Source organism: Mirounga leonina, unplaced genomic scaffold (genome assembly GCF_011800145.1).
Source record: "Mirounga leonina isolate KUSES-001 unplaced genomic scaffold, KU_Mleo_1.0 Mir_115, whole genome shotgun sequence".
Classification (NCBI taxonomy): Eukaryota; Metazoa; Chordata; class Mammalia; order Carnivora; family Phocidae; genus Mirounga; species Mirounga leonina.
In genome coordinates this window covers 98,746,312-98,770,236 of record NW_023270268.1, presented here as the reverse complement: position 1 = coordinate 98,770,236, position 23,925 = coordinate 98,746,312, and the positions used below count along the sequence as shown (strand labels likewise).

General features: G+C 40.1%; 1 protein-coding gene across 2 annotated transcripts in view; it reads left to right on the top strand.

The window, feature by feature from the left end:
• The window catches only part of CD96 (CD96 molecule), an 89,942-nt gene extending 81,289 nt beyond the window's left edge, over positions 1 to 8,653 (top strand). For both annotated transcript variants that reach the window (XM_035000203.1, XM_035000202.1), the window contains exons 11-13: positions 546 to 635; positions 3,575 to 3,698; positions 6,042 to 8,653. In XM_035000203.1, coding sequence (XP_034856094.1) covers positions 546 to 635; positions 3,575 to 3,698; positions 6,042 to 6,150 — 323 coding nt within the window. In that variant the 3' untranslated portion in view covers positions 6,151 to 8,653. The remainder of the gene's footprint in view (positions 1 to 545; positions 636 to 3,574; positions 3,699 to 6,041) is intronic.
• The last annotated feature ends 15,272 nt before the right edge of the window (positions 8,654 to 23,925 follow it).

Below are 23,925 nucleotides of genomic sequence, written 5' to 3'. Positions count from 1 at the left end.
GAAATCTACAAAATAGCATTTCCTGGCTAATTAAATCCATTAAAATTGCATTTTCATTAGAAATTGAGATGATTTGTCAACTCGGATTTGTCTACTAAAATGTTGCAAAGGAAGTTTTATTGACCTTATCAAACACATTATAGTGGGAGAATTGGCATTTGATTGTCTGAATCTCTGATACCCTGGGAGAATAAGAAAGGCCCATTTTTCTGTAGCTCCAACATAAGACATTTTCCCATAACCACTTAAATTTCTCATGGGGATTCTTTAGCAGATATTGCTTTGTTATGTGTGCTGTACAGCTTCTCTTTTCTTCTTTAAACCAACAGAGAGTTTCACTTCTTTGGTAGTTATTAGATTCTAAGGTCCACGCCTTGCTGTAAACTGGTCCTTAGTAAACTGTATACGTAGTACTGTAGGAGCATTTAGGCCATTAAAATTGAGCTCTTCCTAATAGCAAGTGAAATCCAATCATGGTTTTACACCACTTCATTGGGTTGAGATGGCTATTAGGATCAGTTCCGATATCCCCTGTATATCCCTAGGTGATGTCTTCACCAGCACAACCAGAACATTTTCAGAGGTTCCCACAACTGCCAATGGATCGACAAAAAATATTCACATCCATATCACTGGTGAGTCATTTACTTTTTTCTAAATTTTGTGTTTTATTCACTCAGCAAATATTTGTTGAGTACCTACCATTTGCCAGACACTGTACCAGTTGTTGGGTATACACTGTGAAAGAAGTAGATCTTTCTTGTCTTGTATACAGAAGAGACCTTGAAAACACAGGCCTTCTGAAGATTATAATCTATTGAAGATAATATACATAAGTAAGTAATCATACAATTAAATTTATTTGTGACAGATACTATGATATAGTATAAGGGATTGTCAGAATGTAACAGAAAGATCTAATTTTAACTGGCAACAGGAAAGGAGCCTCTAAGGATCTACTTAAGTTAAAATCTGAAAAATGAATAAAAATTAGCCAGGTGAAAAGTAATGAGAAACATTCTATCCTATGAAAATATATCTGAGACAAGAAAGATTGTTGGAACAAAGAGTATTTCCATAATTAAACTAATAAAATTTTGTCAATACTGAATATAATTTCTTGTTTTATATCATAAGAGGTCAAGACCCTCCCATCCCAGGTCTTGATTGTAAGTTCAGAGACATAATCAACTCTTTGACTTCAGGGGGTGTTCTCTTGACTGGTGAACACTCCACTTGAATACTCAGCTTATTCTATATCGAAGGTCATCTAGTCCTCAGATCTTTGGAGCATCATGCTGCATACAACATGCCAATAAAACAAACTGAGGTTCTACCAATGCCTTTCAGATATTGGTGCCTTAAAAAACTGCCTAGTTCAGAGAAGGGACAAGATTGGAGCTCTGCTTCTCCACTAGGATATTCCTGAAGTCAGTGGTCTCATTTTCTATATGTGGTAGGGAGAAAAAGTTTTAAGCATTGATGTAAAACCCATTTAAAACCTTTTGTTCTTTTATTTCTCTGAAACTTTAGGGGTAAAATGTTATATCCCACCATGTTACCAGTGTATAGAGCCTAGTAAATTTTGACTTGACTGAAACAGTACTTTGTGTAGCTTGGGTTGACCATCTGTATGATTGTTTCTTTTATGATCATGATACTCTAGTCTTTCACAGTTCCACTACTACCATGAACTAGTGTGAACTAGTCACCTGCACATACAACATAGCATATGGGTATGTATTATAGGACTACATGGGCTTCCAGAGTACTCAGCATCTGCTTAGACTAGGCTGATGTTGGGTGAGCATCAGAAAGACCCCAAGTGTCTGGATATGTGTTATAAACATAACAACATCATATTGCTGCAGTCCAACCTATGCTAAATATCAGAAAGATTTGGTAACTAATATTTTCAATCCACTTTTTTTGGCCTATGGATTTTGAGACTTTGCTTTATAAAAAGCACTGTAATAAATATGAGGCAATAAAAGAAAATAAAAACCCAGTCTCCACCTACAAACAGTTCACAATCTAGAAAATCAATCCAGATAATTCTGATACAAAATGGACTTTTTGCCCAAATGATCTAAATAATCTGAAGAGCTAAAGATCTATCCATAATGTATAAGGAATTTCACTGGGGTGTTGTTAGAAATAACAAAAGCCTGAAACAATTTAACCCTCGAACATTAAGAGACCAATTAAATAAACCATGATACATCTATGCATTGGGGAACTATCCACTCATTTAATCAAAGAAGGTAAATCTCTATACACTTTCGTGGAAAGTATTCCAAGAGCATTTTTTAAAAAAGAAAGACGCAAGGGACAGAACAATATGTATTGCCCTCATTTCTAAGAAAAAAAGATGTATATTCATGATACATATATATGTTTATATATGCATAGAAAATTCCAGTGAGATACATAATTAACTATTAAAAGTTATTGCCTCTAATATGGATAGCTGGCATCTGAAGTCAGTCCTTTTAAAAAGGAAAATATTAAGTAACTATGTAATTATAAACATTCCCTTTTATTCCCTGCCATAGAATTTGACAACCTTATTTCCTAAGAGAATTTTCTTAATTCTTCCTTCATGTTAGAAAAAAGGTAAAACAGTCCAGAATATGATATTTACATGGCCTCTGGTCTAAAATCAACAATAATTGAAAGTCTTTGATTCACACAGTTTGACTTGGTGTACAAATGCTAGAAATACAATGAATGAATTGAGTGTGGATATAATCAGAAGGGGTAAGAAAAATCAGTCCATTTATCATCCACCAATATAATTTCTCCCAGCCCTTTACTTTTGACTTCCTTCCTTTGCAGACCATAGAAAGAGCAAAATAACTGGTTTCAGTTTTACCCCTTTTGTCACTTCTCTCCTTTCTATTGCTGAAATGTGTAAAAGGGGAAAGAAAGAAAAAAGGGGAGGTGGTAGAAAGGATTAGAAAATCTCTATTCTGGATATCATTCCTCGAATGACATCCAAATGAAAAGTCTTGGATGATGATCTTTTGAGCACCACAACTTGATACGTAGTAGCCAGGACTTTTCAGTTTGGGATTTTCAGGGCACTGGAATGTTACAGTGTTATAATGCTTTTTACTCTTTCTTCCTCCTCCTAATACACTAATATTCCATAAAGCATTTAATGGCTTCTTAAAGAATAAGAGAATCAAAGCTAGGCCATTATTTCACATAAAGTTTCCTTTACTGGAGTAAATCTGGAATACAGATTTAGAGCTTACTCCTTTTATTTATTCATTCTTACAAATGACATTTCATTGGCCATCATGTGCCAGGGATTGTCCAGGACCTTGGAAAAATGAAAGAAAAAAAAAAAAGATTCATTCTGGAACATTCTAACAAGAAAGACATTCACATAAAAAGTAACTGCAGACATGCAAAAACAGAAGTGAGAACAAGGCATAGATATGACCCCAGAGCATGACTGTGGTCCGTGATGGCCCGTGGAGAAAACAGGTAAGAGAGTTCAATTCATCGTGCTTTCTAATTGCCAAAGTTTGGCATTAAAGTTCATCCCTCTTTATGCCCTTTGCAGGTATTGTGGCCAATAAACCTAAAGATGGAATGTCCTGGCCGGTGATTGTAGCAGCTTTGCTCTCTTTCTGCATAGCATTGTTTGGTCTTGGAGTGAGAAAATGGTGTCAATACCAGAAGGAAATGTGAGTATAATTCTGTTCCTGAATCTGCAGGAACAGAGACACTTTTTCAGTACAACACATTCACTCAGCACTTTAAATATCACTCCTATACGGAGTTCTCATATAGAACTGAGGAAAGGATGGGGTGCCTGGGTGGCTCAGCTGATTAAGCGACTGCCTTCGGCTCAGGTCATGATCCTGGAGTCCCTGGATCGAGTCCCGCATGGGGCTCCCTGCTCGGCGGGGAGCCTGCTTCTCCCTCTGACCCTCCCCCCTCTCACGTGCTCTCTCTCTCTCTCTCTCTCATTCTGTCTCAAATAAATAAATAAAATCTTTAAAAAAAAAAAAAAAAGAACTGAGGAAAGGGTACTCAGAGAAGCTCAGAGAAGCTCCACAGCTTGCCCAGCACCACCCAGCTGGGATGAGTTGCACAACCTCTGACTCAGTGTCCCCCTCTGCCAGTTGGGTCTCTGACATTCGTCAGATGGAACAAGTGGCATGAAATGAGAACTGAGCCTTGCCTCACCTCAAACACTAAAACTGATTTTTCTTTTAATCTTCCTTACTTTTTCATGTTCATGCATCTCTGAACTGCCTGGGCCCACCTGGGCCCAGATTCTCAAGTGTGAAATGGAGTGAGAAAGGTAATTTTAAGAAACTCCAGCTGCTTTCCAGCAGAATGGGCTTTTACCAGCCTTTTCCTTTTTCCCCGAGGACAAAAGAAAGTCAACCGTGGGTTACCCCTCCCTTGTCTTATTGAAATATATTCCAAAATTCTTTTCCCTCCACTCCGCAATCTGAAATGACTTGTCAGATTAAGCCTCGCTTTTCTGACTTGGCTATTTTGGATCCAGGGTAGACCATGACTGGAGGAGAGCCCTACAGCATACAGAGCTACTCTTCCTCTCCTTCTGCTGCTGCTCTCTAAGATGCCAGTGACCACTGTGCAGTACCTTCGACTTAGACTGTCCTCGAAGACTCTCTAACCACTGTGCAGTGAGTGTTCATGGTGAAAAACAAAACGCTAGGGACGCCTGGGGGGCTCAGTCGGTTAAGCGGCTGCCTTCAGCCCGGGTCATGTTCCCAGGGTCCTGGGATCGAGTCCCACATCGGGCTCCTTGCTCAGCGGGGAGCCTGCTTCTCCCTCTCTCTCCCTCTGCTTGTGCTCTCTGTCAAATAAATAAAATCTTAAAAAAAGAAAAAACACACGCTAAAGCGGTAGTCTGAAATTCTGGACTCTCGTCCAAGGACTACACTGCGGCTACCATATGACCTGGAGGACTTCATAATTTCCCTGAAAAAAAACAGAAGTACAAATTTCTTACAATTTTATCTACCTGTTGAATTATATTGTCTGCATCGAGACATCAGAAAAAAACAGGTAATAGGCATTAGATATTTTTATTAAAATGAGAAAATGGGAATCTGAAATTTTGACTTGATTTTTTTTATTCTGTATTCAAATGTTTGTGTTATATAGAGATGAGAATCTGTGTGTGTATGTGTCCTTCTCCATGTCCATTTCCATCTCTATCTCTCTGGAGAAATTAAGGTGCTATGGATTTACCAACAAGCGGTGGAGATGTTTGAGTCAAGGACAGAAATCTGCTCACAGATGAATTTCTGGCATCTTGATATCAAGAGAGCTGGAATATTCGTACAGCTAAATCCCAAACTCACACATATGCCTGATGCATTTCAGACAAAGAGATGAGTTGTGCTAACGTAGAACAGTACTTTATATAAAGATGATTTTAAGAATGTTCGCTGATTCAAATGTAAGGGATTCCTGCATTAACCATCCAGTATCAACCAATTCAAGGATCTAGAAGAGCTTTTCTTCCCACCTCAACCCTATCCTCACAGTATACAGTAAATGTGTGGGTGAAGGCTGGGGGGTAAAGTTGGCAAAGGGATTATTTGAAAACCTTCAGTCTTTAGTCCCAGAATTTAAAAATTTTGTCTCTGGAGGAGTGTTTTAACCCACATAAGAGGAACACTTCTTCTATTAGGAGGCAGTTTCCATGGAGAATATGGGTTCTGGTTGAAAGACCAGAATTGCTTGTCTGGTTCTCTTTGGCAAGTTGCTGAAGACCTCTGAGCCTCAGTATTATCTATAGAATGGTGACAATAATGTCCAATCCCTAGATACAAATTAAATAATGTTATGATAAAAATGCTTTGCAAACTATAAAATACCATATAAATATTAATTAATGATATTATCATAACACAGCTAATAGGCAGACAGAAAGATTCTGAGGGGACTGGTGGGCATGTCTCTTTCTCTGTTTTCTATTTTCCTGTTTCCTTGAATCACCGCCTCACATTCTTAGCATTGAAAGAGCAATGTTTTGTTCCTAGCATGGAAAGACCCCCGCCTTTCAAGCCACCTCCACCTCCCATCAAGTACACTTGCATTCAAGAGTCCATTGGAAGTGATCTGCCTTGTCATGAGATGGAGACACTCTAGCCCCCTTGAGACTTTGCCGTATAGAATTCTGCTAGAATCCTGTGAGAAGGTGGATATTGTGCTTTATTAATATAATTGCCCTCTAGCCAAGCCTGTACTGCAGCTGAAGTGGATGTCAGAAGTGAATGACCTGTTCTCCCAGCAACTCAGCCTCTTTCATCTGCACGTGCCTGAAATTGAGCAAGAATGAGAGGCGAAGTCATGCTCATACCCAATGCGATCTGTAGGAACGTTCTCGCTTATGTAGGAAGTGCAAATTAGGCTGCTGTTATTAAAAAGTGCTTGCGGTGTTTTTCTGTTTCACTTTAGTTCTCTGACTGAGGTGACGACAGTGGTTTCAAGCATAGTCCATGCCAGATCCTCTTCTATTTGGGCATCTGCCAACATTCTAAACTATTTGCCAAAAGCATGATCATCGCTGAGGTTTGTTGCATTCCCTAGGAAAATTACAAAAAGAAGAAAATGTGAAAGTTCTAGCAAGAGTTTCAAGTAAGTGCAAGTAGTCTTCGTACTGAAAATATTTTGCTTCTTTTCACTAGAGAAAATCCTAATACCTTGCACAAGACACCAGTCCCAGTCCCCCTTCCTCCCACCACGTTCTGCCCAGCATCCTGCCCCATGGAATGAGGAGGGGTCAAAGGGAAAACTAGCCAACAACCAAGTAGCCTAGTAGACATAGGTAACATTTCATTGGCCTCTAAATGACATGAACTAAGAGTGGTCTCATCCTCAGCTTTACCTCTGTGTGTGTGTGCGCATGGGTACATCAAACTATTACCAAACTGTTACATGAATAAACAGGCAACCTAGCCCCAATCCAACTCCTGTAATTCCTATTATTCTCTTTTTCATCTGGGCACTCTCCTGTTCATCCAATCTGCAGGTTTTTATCTGTCTTGAAATAAATACAGGCTCAAATCATTCTAGCATTGATGAATTAATCCTGCTCCTACCAATCTTTTACAAAAATAGTTCAAACAGAATGTATAGGTAATAGAGACAAAACCTAGCTAGCCAAACTTGTTCTGTATTCAACGAGAGTTCCTAAGTGAATAAATTACTGATGCTCCTTGTTCCTCTAAACCACCCAAACACCCCTGCCCGAGGAAGGAGCAACAGATGTTGCTGCCAGATATGACAGGCAAATGCTGTACCGACTTTAGTCTCAAAAGGAACATTTATTCATTTGCAGTGTACTTATCCCTGACCACATGTGTGAATAACTTGGAGAGTTTTTTGAGTTTTTTTGAACATCAGGACTGTCCCAGTCCAGAACAATGAAATCAGAATCCCTGTGGAGTGAGGCCCAGGCATCAGCACTTCCAGGTGATTCGAGAGTTCAGCCAAAGTTGAGAACTGCTGAAACCAGTGGAGGTCCCTTCTCATTAATTAGAATCTCGGTTAGGTACTTATTTCTTGTGGTGACCAGCCTCTAATGTGTCCGTCATGATTCTTGCCTCTTATATAGTCCCCTCTGATAGTGAATGCAACTGACTTATATATAGCTGGCCAGGACTAGGGTAAGGCAAGGAAGACACCTAGGGTATAAAATTTAAGGAGATATTCAAATCCAGGGCCATGCACTTGTACAGTCTTGTGAGTACCAGTTGCAGGCCCAGTATAACCGATAAGATATGCAGAAGTCACCAGAGTGTGACTTCCAAGGCTAAGTCACAAGATACATGGTAGCTTCTGCCTTGATCTCTCTTTGATCACTCTCTCTGGAAGAATCTCTTTGCCATGATGTGAGGACACTCCAGCAGCCCTATTTGGAGGGCCACCTGTCAAGGAACTGAAGCCTCTTGCTAACAACAAGTATCAACTACCCAGCCATATGAGCGAGCCGTCTTGGAAGCATGTCCTCCAGTCTCCACTCAAGTCTTTACTTAACTGCAACCTCAGTTGATCTTTTGACTGGGACCTCATGAGAGCCAGAACCACTCAGCTAACCTCTTCTGAATTCCTGACCCACAGACACTGTGTGGGATAACAAATACTTATTATTTAACACCACTGTCTTTAGGTATAATATGTTACAACAGTAATAGATAACTAATACAGCCCAATGAACGGAAAAATAATGTTTGTCTGCCTTAATTACCCTCGATTCCTCATTAATTCTCAAGAAATAAATAAGATTAACTTCATATATATATGACTGTTGCTTCATATGTAGTTATTTTTATTTAATACAACTTAATCATCAGTAATTTGTGTTCAAGTCATTGTGGCTTTATTTTACTGCTTCATTAGGAGACATGAATACAAGTAGAGGTATTAGGGTAAAAGTAGCAGAGTTGGAGGATGTTGAGATGGTTTCATTAAAGGGATGGACAGTTTTACAGTATAACACAAGTCCATGTCACTTTTCAGTCTATCCTTTGACATCATGGTGTTTTTATATCAGCTCCTCTTTGAAGTGACCCAGTTTTGTCTTAAAAATAAGTTCTGGTCAGCATTTGCAAAGTCATCTCTAATGTGAATACAGGGAACAGCTGCTTACCCGTGGAGGGATATTCATACAGTGGTTCAGAGGGAATTTTTCACAAATCTGCTTTTCAGGCAGTGCTGTGATTTTGATCTCCCTCATTTGACTAAAATGACCATTTCTCCTGCACCTCAAAATTGTGTGTAAGTAAGTCCATAGAACCTATCTTAAACCAGCAACTCCTCTCCCCAGAGGTGGATGTAGTTCTGTCCCACATAAGAAATAGCAACACTAGACTCTAATCCTGGAGGTTTCTGGATGTCTTCATGACCGCCCTCGTTTTTACTGAGAGGAAGCCATGTGTAAGCATTTTCATCACTTATTTCCAAAGCACAGTGTGTTAGATGACATTATTGTTCAGAAACATCCTCTTATCCACCTTCACCATGAGCACCCCTTGACTTTGGGCTTGGCCATGTGATTTGTTTTGGACAATGGAATATCATGGGCATGACTAAGCAAAGGCTTGAAAGGTGCTTGTATGATTGGACTCACTCTGGTTCTCTGCCATTACCATGAGAAGAACATTTTCAGGCTAGCCTGCCAACTCCAAGAAGATAAGAGACCCATAGAGCAAAGCAGAACCACCCAAGCCAAGCCCAGTCTAGACCAACCAACTCTAGCCTGCCTCAGAGGTGCATGAATTAAATATTATTGTATGCTGCTGAAATTGTGTAACTGTTCTACAGCATTGTTGCAGCAATAGCAATAACTATACAGTTAAGTCCAGGGGTAGGCATATTTTGGATCAAATGCAAGTGCCCAGAATGAGAGATAAAATGTGCCTTTGTCAAAAATAGTCACTTTTTGTTTTGATTCGGCATAAGTTTTGTTTTAACTAAAGAACATATGGTTGGCTTGACCAAATTCACTTTGCATTATAGGTCTTTAAAACCTTAACATTTTGCCAGGATGGGCATTAGAGGTCCTATTACAAAAAGGGAGTTAAGATACTATGTAAATATGAGTTGCCCAGCATCACATAATAAGACGTGATAGAGCCAAAATGATGGAAATCCATCTCTGATTTCCAGTCCGTGGTGTGATAAATCTCCATTATATCATAATATTTAATTGTTTTGGTGTCTCCTCTTACTATAGACAAGAGATGTTGTCTACGGCCGTACCACCCTGAACGCGCCCGATCTCGTCTGATCTCGGAAGCTAAGCAGGGTTGGGCCTGGTTAGTACTTGGATGGGAGACAAGAGATGTTTTGTGTACATTTAAGTAAATATTGATTTTTTTAATGCCTAAAAATTGCTGACAGAAAACAAAGAAAAGTAGAAATAATTGACCCCTGAAGGTAGAATAGCCAAGGAAGTGTGAAAAAAAAAATGACTAAGAAAAGAAAAAAGAATAATCAAGATCAGAAGCCAAAAGAAGTTTAGAGAATCCGACCAAGGCCAGAGATAATGGAAGAGCATTGTCTCAGAAGCTCTGAGCAAGCAAGAGGTTCTTGAAGGCAGTCCTCGTGGCACACTGATTTAGGAGAGTTGGCTTTGGCTTGAACTTGAAGATTGAATGTGCAGAAATACAGAAACTTCGTTCTCTGAGGGCTGACATACAGAGCCTGAGTTTTTGATAATGGCTGTGTTGACCAGACAAAGCTTGAGTGTCCAGCGGAGACAGCTGAAATGGTGAGTGAAAGTTCCCCCATGGGAGAAAAAGACCTTAACTGGCAGAAACGGGCTGATGTTCCAAGGAGAAACACAAGATGAGACGATAAGAGCAGGACATTTTATTTCCCAGCTTCTGCAAAGGGACTTCTTTTCCAGGATTCTGTGATTACTAACAAGGCAGCATGCTGCAGCCAGGAAGGCATGACCAAAGAGAGCAGGAGACTATGACCTTAGGTAAGATCAGGGCCCGAGAACACTTTTGAAATGACTGAATACAATTTTTCTCCCCAACTGGCATTTCTGTAGTTTTCTAACTTCTGTTACATTCTTTGCCTGGTCTGCTCACTCAGACTCCTCATGTCTGCTCAAAGGCTCCGTGAGATTGATTATATGGTGGCACACTGAGGAAAATAAAGGAGAAGAGTAACATACCCAAGATCGCAACGTAAAGACGAGAACATGGGGGCACTTGGGTGGCTCAGTAAGTTAAGCATCTGCCTTTGGCTCAGGTCGTGATCCCAGGGTCCTGGGATGGAGTCCCGTATCGGGCTCCCTGCTCTGCGGGGAGCCTGCTTCTCTCCCTCTGCCGCTCCCCCTGCTTGTGCATGCTCTCTCTCTCAAATAAATAAATAATCTTTAAAAGAAAAAGGAGAGAGAGAGAACATGGAAGGGGCTGCATCCAGCAACCCTTGGTAAATGCCAGGTACATGTGCACATTTGCCCTGAGTTCTGTCAGAAACTCCCCATTTACTGTCCAAAGAAGTCCTACTGACAAATAAAACTGGTTACAGTAATAATGCCATTTAGCTGTCACCAGAAAATACTCAAAAGTGCTGGGAAGGCAGAGTGGAGGGGATGAAATAACAGTTACATGAACTGTGAGGAGAGATTTGGTGGTGAACCTGATAACCTGGGAACCATGTACAAGACTTAGCCTCTCTATCCTGCACTTTCTTTCATTAAGGCATAAATATCTGTTCATGGTGAATGGGAAGAGGAAAAGGGATTGGAGAATTCCATCTATGGTAGAACCATTTTTGCACTAGTTTGTGGATCAGCATAATTCCACTCTTACAGATAATTGAGTTGCATTGGATTTTTCTTATACATAAAGCTGTTGCACTGATTCAAAGGGACATGTTTTGATGCCTAATAGATCTGAATCTGGCATAATTTTAATAGGAATTGATTTTAATTTCTGTGGCTAGTTAATAGAAAAGTATGACAAGCACTGCTCCTGAGTACCTCTTTTGGATAGCCATTTAGGGTTTATGCATTCCACACTCAAGAAACTGATCTAAAAAATAAGAACCACGCCCTCCATACCCTCAGTGAGTGTAGAGTTTAATGGGAGAGACAGACATTTAAACACATAAATACATATGAAAATAAAAGTATGTGCAAGGAAGAGAAACAAAGAAGAGGGTATCATTTCAGAGACAGAGTGTAATATTTTCAAAAGGTTTCAGGGAGACAAGGTCAGTAGAGACAAAGGCACTGAGACATAGTAATGGGACTTGAAAACCTTACCTAAAAATTATGTATACCAAGAATGAGAGAAGGGTTCAATAACAGAAAATCTCATAATATAATTTACCATATAAATAGGGCTTCGGAGGAAAAGCATACAATTAATCTTAAAAGATGAAGATGCTTAAGAGGCCTTTGGCAAAATCCATTGCCCATTCCTAACAAAAACTCTTGAGAAAATGGTATATTTCTTTAACTATATGTTTACACATAATATGTGTGTGCATATTTATATTTATATATATCTCTATATATGTACATACATATACACTATTGTAGTGTATAGATATATAACTAGTTATATATATACATATACTATGGTACATATACACATATACATGTGCTATAATATATACTATAGTCATAGTACATACATACTGTAACTATTACTACAAATGTAACTTTACAAATACATGTCCAGGGACACCTGGGTGGTTCAGTGGGTTAAGCATCTGCCTTTGGCTCAGGTCATGATCTCAGGGTCCTTGCTCGGTGGGGAACCTGCTTCTCCCTCTGCCTGCTGCTCCCCCTGCTTGTGTTCTCTCTCTCTGTCTCTTTCTCTCTTGCACACACACAAATAAATAGGTAAAATCTTTAAAAAAAGAAACAAATGTATGTGTCCAGATATAATGAAAGCAATGATGGATACATTTGACTACTAAAAATAAAAAGCAGTTTGCATGACAAAATAGCAAAGTCAAAGGCAAATGATAAACTAGGTGAAAATATTCACAACATATATTACAGATAAAGACTGATAAAGAACTTAACAAATATTGAGGATAAATAAGCTTTAAAAATGGGCCAAAGATATGAACCAATCATTGACAAAAAAAAGATATAAAACGGACTCTTAAACACTTGAAAAAAATTCAGGCATTGATATTAAAAGAAATGCAAATTAAAACTTCACTAAGACATCATTTCTTCCTCATTCACTTATGAAGAATTTCAAACCTTGGATAACATGCTCTGTTATCAAGGCTGTGGGGAAACAGGTACTCTCATATGTTGTTGAAAGGAATGCAAGATGGCACAACAACTATGGAGAGGAATTTGACAGTATCTAACAAAACTGCATATTACATTATCCTTTGACATAGCAATTTCTCCTCAGGAATTTACCCTAAAGCTCTATTTCCAGCAATATATGCAAGAATATATATATTCTTGGCAGCATTATTTGTAATTGCCAAGTATTGAAAACCATCTAAATGTCCGAAAGTAGGAGATTGGTTGAATAAACTATAGTAAATACACAAAATAGAGAACCGTATAGCTGTCAGCATAGGAAAGAAGAAAATCTCCATTGACTGGTATAGAGTGATTTCCAGGAGATAGTATAGTATTTGGAAGGAAAAGCAAAGTACAAAGACTATATAATAAGCTACCTGCGTGTGAAAATGAAAGAAAAATTACATATAATTTATGTAATATGATGTCCAACCATCTCTCATTGGTGGTGTTGGTTTTGATTGTGTGTGTGTATTTGTTGTATTTTAAGTCTATATATACTGCCTGTCTTCCCCAGATACGTCTTTTCAAAGGACCACGGAGCAAAGATGCCCCAGTAGCAATGAGCACATCTGACAGTCAGCTCTTCTCATTAATTCCCTGCTGAAAGGAATCGGAACTTTTCAAAGAAATCTCTGATTAAGGGCAAAGAAGATATAGCGTGAGATGGAGTTGTTTGTTATGTCAGGAAATAAGAATTTATTCCAAAAAAAAAAAAAAAATGCTGGGGTTTGCTAGAGGATGCGAGAGTCAGCTTGAAGGGACTCCTACTGGCTAAATCTGGGATAATTTGAGCGCCAATATAATTAAATATACTAATGAATTAGAAACCATTGAAAAAAATCAGGAATTTTGGGTGTGTGGGTGGCTCAAGTCGGTTAGACGTCTGCCTTCGGCTCAGGTCATGATCTCAGGGGTCCTGGATGAGTCCTGCATCGGGCTCCCCACTCGGCGGGGAATCTGCTTCTCCCTCTGTCCCTCCCCTATTCCTGCTTGTGCTCACGCGCGCTCTCTCTCTCAAAATTAAATAAATAAAATCTTAAAAAAAAAAAAAAAAGCAGGAACTTATGAGTCCTTACCAGAAATAGGTGCTCGAAATATGGGTAAGAAGAGACAGAGAAAAGGAGAAAGGGGAGGTGGGGGAGGAATTGTAGTAAAGATGGGGTCAGGCTGGATTCATCAACAGATGCTAAATCAAGGAGGAAGTTTTGATGACAATTAGGATATTTTCATGGTCTCTAAGGATCTGCCAGAAGTATACTTATTGGTGACAAGCGGTGGGGGGAGACACAGTAATTATGTAGTGGAGAACAACAACTTGACCAAGTGATCAAAATTAATATCACTAGTGGGGAATAGGTGAACATCATGCTCCCCTGGATGTGATAGCAGGAAGGACACAATGTCACCGATGCAGTATTCAGGCAGAGAACAAATAAACTGAATCCAATCACAAAGTGACATTGAATAAATACAAAATAAGAAATGTCTTAAAGATAAAGAAAGGCTCTAAAAATACTCCAGATTAAAGGAAGCTAAAAAGACGTGAAAAATAACTGCAAATATCTAACTCCAGACTGGATCCTTTTTACTGGAGGGGAAGAAAAGCTACACAAAAAATCTGACAAATCAGATCTGACATTTGTCAGGTCAGCTGACAAAATTGGAATATGGGCAGAAGACTGGAGAAAAATATTGATAACTCAACTGTGGCTATGTAAAAGAATGTTCCTATTCTCGGGAAATACACGTTGAAGTATTTAGGGGTAAATGGCCATAATGTATATAACTTACTCTCAAACGGGTGTATGAGTGTATATGTAATACACACATATTATACACAGAGAGAGAAACAATACTAATACATACAGAGAGAGATATTAGCAATAGATGAATCTAGGTAAAAGGAATATGTGGGGGGGGGTTTCCGTTTTTATTTTTGCAGTCATTTTTAATGTTTGAAATAGGACATTTTTTAAGTGCTTAAGATCCTAATAAATAATGCATAATTTGACTCTAACCCAGCCTATTTTTTTTTCAAATGAGCCTATTTTTTCAAACATTGCAACCCTCAGATGGTATGACAAGAGGCAAAGATCTGTTCTTTTGGGGAGTTTCGTTTGTTCGCTGGGAGTTACTTAATCTGAAAGTTCAGGAGAAAAATAAATGAGGATTCATCATGCAAGTTGGCTGTTCTTGTTTCATTTCTGGGTCTTATTCTGCCTTAGGTATTGGCTGGGATCCACCAAAACTTCAATCAATTTTTCTTTCTTTAGAAAATGAATAGAGCCCTTTGATTTTCCCAGAACTCCACGGCAAGCTTCTGCTCTCACCATTAAACCATTTCATATCAAAGGAGACTAAGTTGTGTCACTCCAGACTTCACCCAGAGAGGGACTTCAGTTCCTCCTCAAACCCTTGGGCAGTGGTTTTTGTTGACACCCTACGAGACATTATGGAAACAGTTGATGATTTATAGCAGGCCCTGCCTCCAGATCCCGCACTCAGGGCCGTAGCCGATGTCGCCTTTCCCAAGCAGGTGCTCGGGCTCCAAGGCTCGCTTCCCCTTCCCCTCCTAGGTTACTTTGTCCATCACCCCAAATTTTCAATATAAACAGCTTGACTGATATGTGTTAGCTCAAGAAATACTTAATTTGAAGATACTCTCTATTTTCCTGAGACCGAACTGTTTAGTTTGCTGTTTTTTAGTGTAATGTTTCAGTGCAAACTTGCAGTTAAGGAAATGCGGGCCATGAACTCCTCTGTTGGACTCGAATGTCCTCGAGGGTGTTGGGTAGCTTTGTATATCTCAGCACCCTCAGAGGGAGGGAGAGGCCTGGGATAAGTTAGCTCTCAAGTATTGTGTGAGTGAATGACAGGTGACGGCCAATGAGTGAATAAGAGAGAGAAAAATGGCTTGTGGAACAGAGAATTTAACTGACAGGTAACAGTCTCTCACTCACTGTGGTGAGCTGAGAGTTGTTTGGTTTTTTTGTTTTGTTTTGTTTTGTTTTACTCTGTATCATAAATGAATACATCCCCTTGACATCTGTGTTCTTCAAAATCTTATTGTGGCAGGTTAGTCAGGTGAGGGCCTAAATCTAGGTGGTTTGGCAGATGCCTTAGACTGAACTTGCCTCTGGGTCAGTGTTGAAGTTTCACTCAGATTGGTAGAATCAGGCATGTATCCACGGGTGCTAAGAAAAGGCCAGATCCTGGGAATCAGTGAAGACTAATATAAGTAAACGCAAACACCACAGTCAGGGGGTGGGAAGTGGTGGTGAGGGGAAATGAGATGTTGGTCAAAGGGTACAAACTTCCAGTTGTAAGAGAAATAAGTTCTGGAGACCTAGCAAATAGCATGGTGACTATAGTTAACAATACTGTATTGTATACTTATGAGTTGTGGAAAGAATAGATCTTAAATGTTCTCACCAAAAATGTAGCTATGTGACGTGAAGGGTGTGTTAACTAACCTTATTGTGGTAAACATTTCCCCGTACATACGTGTTCACAAATCATTACATCATACACCTTAAACGTATACAATGTTATGTGTCAGTAATATCTCAGTAAACCTGGAAAACAAAAAAGAAACCCAGTTAGCCCGGTGAGGAACGATGGTCTGAAACTTTGAGAGCAAGAACAGATCTCAGTGGGTCAAAGAATAGCCACAGGAGTCCTATGGGTGAAGTTTTTTTCCTGATCAAGTCAAGAGCAGAGAGTTAAGTCCTAGTTGGGAAGTCTTTGGTTCTCTACTCTCCTTAAGGAGATAGTCGTGTCTCTCATGGCAAGAAAAATTTGGCCCATGTCCCTGATTCACAACCAGCTGTTGCCCCATGTTTCTCAAGGTTTGGAAAATGGGCACTATTTCAAGTTTTTGCCTCAAAACCACCTGTAGTCTTGTACTTTGCTGAACCAGTTTGGATACTAAACCAAGAGAGTTTCACCTTGTATAATTGGATTCATGATGCATTTCTCTCAGACCTGAGACTTTCATATTAGGGAACATGAATGCCCAGGGATATGGATGTGTGCCAGGGAGGACGCAAAGCCACGAGATAAACATAGCACATCTAGAACTCAACTTTATTCAAATTATATATACATATATAACAAAATTGTAATGGATTTGTAAAAAAACAAACCATGCCACTAGAAAGAAATGCCGTGATCAGTGCTGGCCATATGGGGCTCTGGAAAGTGTGTATTTATTCTTCTTCATGCTTGGGGCATCTCAGGAGGAAAGGTTGAGAAGTTCTGCCCTAGGATTGCACACACACCAGTCCTACCACTGTGAGGGTGTTGGAAGCACAGAGAGGTGACTCCCACCCAGGCCAGTCCTACTCCTCATTCTGAGAACTTTTAGTAAGTATTTCCTGAGGCTCACTTCCTGAGGCCCAAGCATCTCATCCTGGGTACTGAATGTGAGGAGGGGGCAGAGAACATTTTGAGCTGTCCCACAGGTGAGAGTGTGTGACCAATGTAAAGGCTTTATTAGAAAACTCCCAAAAGCAGGGGCGCCTGGGTGGCTCAGATGGTTAAGCGTCTGCCTTTGGCTCAGGTCATGATCTCAGGGTCCTGGGATCAAGTCCTGCATTGGGCTCCTGGCTCAGCAGGGAGTCTGTTTCTCCCTCTACCTCTCCCTCTGCTCATGCTCTCTCTGTCTGTCTCAAATGAATAAGTAAAATCTTTAAAAAAAAAAAAAAACCAAAAAATCAAAAAAACCTCCCAAAAGCACAGTGTTAAGATTTTGCCGGTAGCAGCAAACTTTAAAATATCGGATCCATATTTATATATTAGATGTTCCACTAGACCCAGTTCCAGCCAAAGAAGTTGAAGATTTAAGTAAGAAAAGATAATAAAGAGGAGAGGAAGGAAAGGCCCAACTGTGGAAAGGTAAAAAGTATCTACAGCCGGAGGAGGGGGAAAAAACAATATAGTTCGAGAGACCATAAAACTCATCTAGTCTAATCTTCTATCAAATGCTTCAACCCCCTCTATCATAATATTGCCAAACTCGGCTTGGATATTTCCAATTGCAGGGACTCATATCTGTCCCTATTTCATTCTGTTGCCCAACTCTGACTCCTAGAACATTCATTTTTATACTTGGCTGAAGCAAAGATGTGTGGGATAAATTTTACTTTTTTTACTTCTGCTACTAAAAGGAAGCGGAAGCTGTGGGCCCTGATAGATTGTTACGACAAACTATGACTTCCTCCATGAAGCAAGACATGTGGCTGAGTTGGGGGGTTAGCTGCAGAAACTTCAGATCAGAATCCTTTGAAACCAAATCATCAAACAGTCAAGAAATATACTAACAGCTTTTGACTATGACCTACCATTCAGAGAGAACTGATAAGGGAAAAACACTAAAGACTCATTATTTTTATTTACACTAAAATTGATTGCCTTGTTTTTTTAAAAAAAAACAAAACAATTTTTGTTGGTTGAAGTTGATTTCTCAAACTTGTAATTTTAGTAAAGTTGACAGAGAATGATAATATGTGCTCTCAATTACTCTGATATTTACTCTGTAGATAATGTGTCATCGTGCTATTTCCAAATGATGTCTGCAACCCCACATGCAGAGTCAGGTCATTAAAAAGAATGCATTCCTTTTTAAGATCGAATTTGCTCAATGAATAACGAATGTACAGAAGTCATTCTAATTGTGACTGAAGGTCAAGTGTTTACTAATATACCGTAGTACACACAAACTCTCCTCATAGCTGATGTCATTCTTGATTCCGGGGAACTTGGGGTGGGTCAAATAAGGAGAGCGGTTGGTTTTGCTGCCAGTTAATCCGAGATCAAGCATTTCTGCCAAAATATTCTCCTCTAATTGCATAAATTTACACACAACATGGATAAGAGTTGCTTACTTTGCCATTCTTCCTATTCTAACTTTTTGTGAAAGAGAAACTGTTCAACATTTCAAAGTCTTGCTATAAATAAAGTATTTGGGACATTAAAACCCCCCTGGGAACCTTTTTAAAAGGCAGAATAAAAAGGTGTCACCCCCAGGGGATTTAATTCGGTAGGGTTGGCGTGTGACCAAGGAATCCGTATTCTTGCATAAGCAGCCCAGTGGTCTTACGGTGTCAGTGCTGGGAGAACGGTTTTTTTAGGGTAATTGAAACTGAAAGGAAATTTACTGTATGCATGAAGTGTGCCTTTACTACCAGAAGGTGGCTCCATAACATATTAAATCAGGCATTTTGCCTCGAGCTAACTAGCTGGAAAAAAAGGCCTCAGAGCTTTTATTTTCTCTCAAAGACTTTTTTGGAGGCTAGGGAGGAGTGGAAAGGGGAGCAGAGGAAGATGCAAGGACTGTGGTGTGATAGAAGGAATAAATGTGGATATTAAACTTATTTTATAGTCATCACTTGTTATTAGCTCCTCTGGAGATGATCATAGAGACACTGTTGTCGTTGTTAAAGGAAATTTTCTTTGAAGTAAACAAAAAAACCCTGGATGTCCAATAAATAGAAAAGACGCAGAGGCTCTCAGGATCTTCCTGAACACCAAGCTTTTAAACCTGGGAGAAACAACCTTTGGCTGCTGCTACTGCCGTTCATTTCTGTCTCATTACCAGAATCCCATTTGGGGCCCTAAACACCTGGTGGGCAAGAGGTGATAGCACATACCACCACTTCCTGTTTCCGCTATGTTCAAGGACACTCACCTGAGTGTCAGCAGGGCGTGGGTCACAATGACATGATGTCTGGCTCCAGCCCTAATCAACCAAGTAACTGGACCCCCAGCTCCCGATTCTGCCCTCTAAGCCTGGTCACAAGGCAGTGTGCTTGGTTCCCTCCCTTTCCTTGCAGCCTCCTGAATGTCTCGAGTTCCTACAATGCTGTCACTCTTCCTGGAAGTAATTGCTGCCATCATGTCCCCAGCACCACCCGTGTTGGTGACATTTCTCCATCCTACTCGGATCCTTATTGCATAATTTTCTGGCTTCAGTTGGGGAAAGGAGGTCGGGAATGACTAGGGATAAACTCGGCTGATGTGAGACACAAAACAGAGCCTACATTCGGATCTTGTATTTACCTGGCTCCTCATTTCAGTCCTTCACCCTCCCACACCCTTCAGCCAGGAGAAGAAAATTGTGAATGTGGAACTTAAAGCATCCTATTGCCTCATTCTCCTCTAGGCAATGTCCCCGGACCAAACAAGTGCCTGAATTCTGATTCTCTTAGAGATCTGTTCCTTTCCCATTTAGCACACAAACTGGGAGATAAGACAGCACAGGGTCTTGGATTTGGGGGCCACAGTGTCATTAAATCAGGGTGTTTCCCCCGTGGTTCTTAGGGTGTCTTCAATCAAGTAAAAATCCAGGCCATCTTGCCCCACCAATCAGACATGCCCAAATAGCAGCTCTTTGGGGTGCTTGTTGCTCTGGGGCCTTCACTAGTCATTTATGACACGATTCCAAAGAACATGAACCTTCCCAGGCACTCCCAAAGAGGGAGTCACCTGCTCAGGAATTCAGTGGGGTCCCTGATCAAGTAATAGAGAAAATTTTCCAGGAAAGAAAACTGATTTGTAGATATACTCCTACAAACAGGTTTGGTTGTATATAACAAGAAGTAGATGAACAATTTAATGAGACTTTCAAGTGATAAAAAAAATAATAATTTCAGAGCTAGTCAGGCTGTCCATTCAGGCCCTCAAATTCGAGGTCCTTGGAGGTGAGAAGCGGGGATGGGGAGGCAAGCACCATAATTAAGAAAGTCCATGCATTTAGTCTCTGTGTGCTAGAGCTTCCCCATGTTCTCTTACCTTTTTCTTGCTTAGATAACTGAGTTCAGTGATTTCCTTGAAAGACTACATTTCTCCAACCGTTCTTCATTATGCCAAACTTATCTTCCTAAAGTACAATATGAGTCATTTTATTCCTCTTCTCAAAAAACTGTAATGGCCTGTTTTGTCTATAGGGGTGAAAAAAAGGTTCAAACTCTTGAATATACTTTGGTCATAAACAGCCTCTTCCAGGTTTTCAATACGAACAGGTAACATCTAGTGGGAAGCCACTGGCATGATGATCAAGAGACTTGGAGTCACAGCTTTGCCACTAACTAGCTATGAGATCTTAGGCAGTACTGTGTCATTTCTAAGCTTTAGTGTTCTTTCTAAAATGGGGATGGTGATAGGACCGAACTCACTGGGCTCTTACGTGGGTTCAGCGAGAAGGAATGAGTCCCATTTCCCACCTTGTGCTGCCACTCTAGTGGATTTTCTGTTTCCCATCTCCCACTCACAGTCACAGCTTTGCTGCTGATGTTTTCTCCACGGCACATGCCTTTCTCATGCCAAAACCCTCTGCCCAGTTTCCCCTTGCAGAAACATTTTTCAGAATTCCAGTCTGGGCTTGAATGCCTCTTCTGATAATGTGTCCCTTGGCCCTCCCCACCCCCATCAAAATGTGTACCTCTTTGTCCATCTCTACACGTCTCTATTATCCCTTCGCTCTACTTCACATCACAATGTGTAATTCACATATTTCACTCTCTTTTCTCCTGAATTATATACTAGCTGAGGTTCCTCAAATGCCAACTTTCACTTAACTTTTCCTCCATTCCTAGCACCTAACAGAACGATTGGCCCATGATAAGCACTCCATTCCATTGTAATTACTATCCCACTCCTTCTGTTAGTTTAGGCCCCCAACCTTTAGTAACTTTCATAATACACCATGTGAGAAAATGTTGCCTAACCAAATCCTAAATATTACCTTTACTTTAAAATTATTTTTCCCTAAATATCTGTGGCATAGTATAAAAATCCCACTGATAATTTAGTTTCCATTACATTATATGAGAGAAAAATTATTCTCTTATACTTACAGATTCTTAGCTGAGATTTTAGCCTGTTTTCTTTTTTTGTTTGTTTATTTTTTTTTATTCTTATGTTAATCCCCATACATTACATCATTAGTTTTAGATGAAGTGTTCCATGATTCATTGTTTGTGCATAACACCCAGTGCTCCATGCAGAATGTGCCCTCCTCAATACCCACCACCAGGCTAACCCATCCTCCCACCCCCCTCCCCTCCAGAACCCTGTTTGTTTTTCAGAGTCCATCGTCTCTCATGGTTCGTCTACCCCTCCGATTTCCCCCGCTTCATTCTTCCCCTCCCGCTACCTTCTTCTTCTTCTTTTTTTTTCTTAACATATATTGCATTATTTGTTTCAGAGGTACAGATCTGAGATTCAACAGTCTTGCACAACTCACAGCGATTACCAGAGCACATACCCTCCCCGATTTTAGCCTGTTTTCTAAAGCACTGCTACCTACAAGTGTGGTCTGAACCAGCATAGCTAGAAATTTAGGAATGCAGAATCTGAGCCCATCTCAGAACAATGCAACCCGAATATGATGGATTTACACATTAATGTTTGAAAAACAGTGCTCTAAGACACTCCCTAGAACCACACAGAGCATGTTTTACTGAGCATCTGTCTCCTTCTAACAAACATTTATTGAGCACCTGCTATATGCCAAGAACTATACTACATGCTGTGATTTCCTCTCCAAGATTTCTTCCAGGATGACTCAAGAATATACGAAGAAGATTGTTGGCTTCTTTTGAACTGTTTTCCTGGCGAAGTCAAGTAGTTGTGATCAAAAAAGCTGCCAGTTTCATGGAGATACAAAACCTCTAATCTTAAGTGATTCCATTTCTCTTGTTTCTGAGTTCTGACACAGTAATGTCTCTAAATCTAAAGTTTAATGCTTTCTTTTTTAAAAAGATTTATTTACTGGAGGGGGAGGGGCAGAGGGAGACAGAGTCTTAAGCAGACTCTGGGCTGAGGCGGGGCTCCATCTCAGGACCTTGAGATCATGACCCCAAGAGTTGGACACTGAACTGACCACGCCACCCAGGCACCCCTTTAATGCTTTCTTAATATGTTCACTCCTTCCATTAAGAGCTAAAGAAATCAAGGGGGGAAAAGGCATTGAAATTAACATTCCACAATAGAGCTTAAAGAACACATTTTGCTTGCCTTAGCCAACTTACATAAAGTTTTGCTTATAGGAATAGTCAAAAAAAAGGTTTTAAGCTTGAGGAAAGCTCAGAAAGGTGACTTTTCAAAAGTAAATGTTGGGATATTCCTTTACAGAGTGATTTTTCTATGAAGAATAAAAAATGTGAACTCAAACATGCAACATATTCTCAATATCCTGTGGTGTACTTGAAAAAAAGAGCACTATATTGAAGTGTCCTTTAAACACCAGAAGATACATGATAAATAGTGTACACTTCCTTTTTATTAACCAAGGGATACTCCTCTAGAAAACAAAACAAAACAAAACAAAAAAACCTTCCCATAATACTATGCAGCTCAAAGGGCTGAAAAGCAGACTCAAATGAATGTTAAGAATAGCCTGGATGAAGCCCTCCAGGGCCCCACTATCAAAGCCCAGGGTGTTTTTCTTATTTTGCCTCTGGGCCAAGATGTTTCTGTGATTATTGATACGCAAAATTCTCATATCATTAGAGACCTTATAGTATACCATGAAAAAGTACCATTTGAAGGAGTAGGGAATATTGCAGAAAGCAGGGGAATGAGTTTGTGTGCCTACAAGCCCCGGGACTTGAGGTTTTCTTTTAAAATGATATTTCCCAATAGTGCCAACTGCTCTCTGAATGCCCCAGGACTTCCATTTCATCTGTGAAAAGGGCATCCTACCCACAAAAACTCGCCCTGCCCTATGGGGGTCCTGTGAAGAGCAAAGGGGACAAAGAGTTTGAAAGAAGGTTCCAGGGCGCCTGGGTGGCTCAGTCGGTTGGGCGACTGCCTTGGGCTCAGGTCATGATCCTGGAGTCCCGGGATCGAGTCCTGCATCGGGCTTCCTGCTCGGCAGGGAGTCTGCTTCTCCCTCTGACCCTCCCCCCTCTCATGTGCTCTCTCTCTCAAATAAATAAATAAAATCTTTAAAAAAAAAAAAAAGAAGGTTCCAAACACCTGAGTAATACAAACATGTTATCATTATTCCCTCTGTAAAATGGGGCTAGGTGGTGTGTAAGTAAATCTTCATTATATAACAGTTGAAACAAACCATCCTTGAGGTTGTCATCCAAATATGAGATATTGCACCTTCCTCG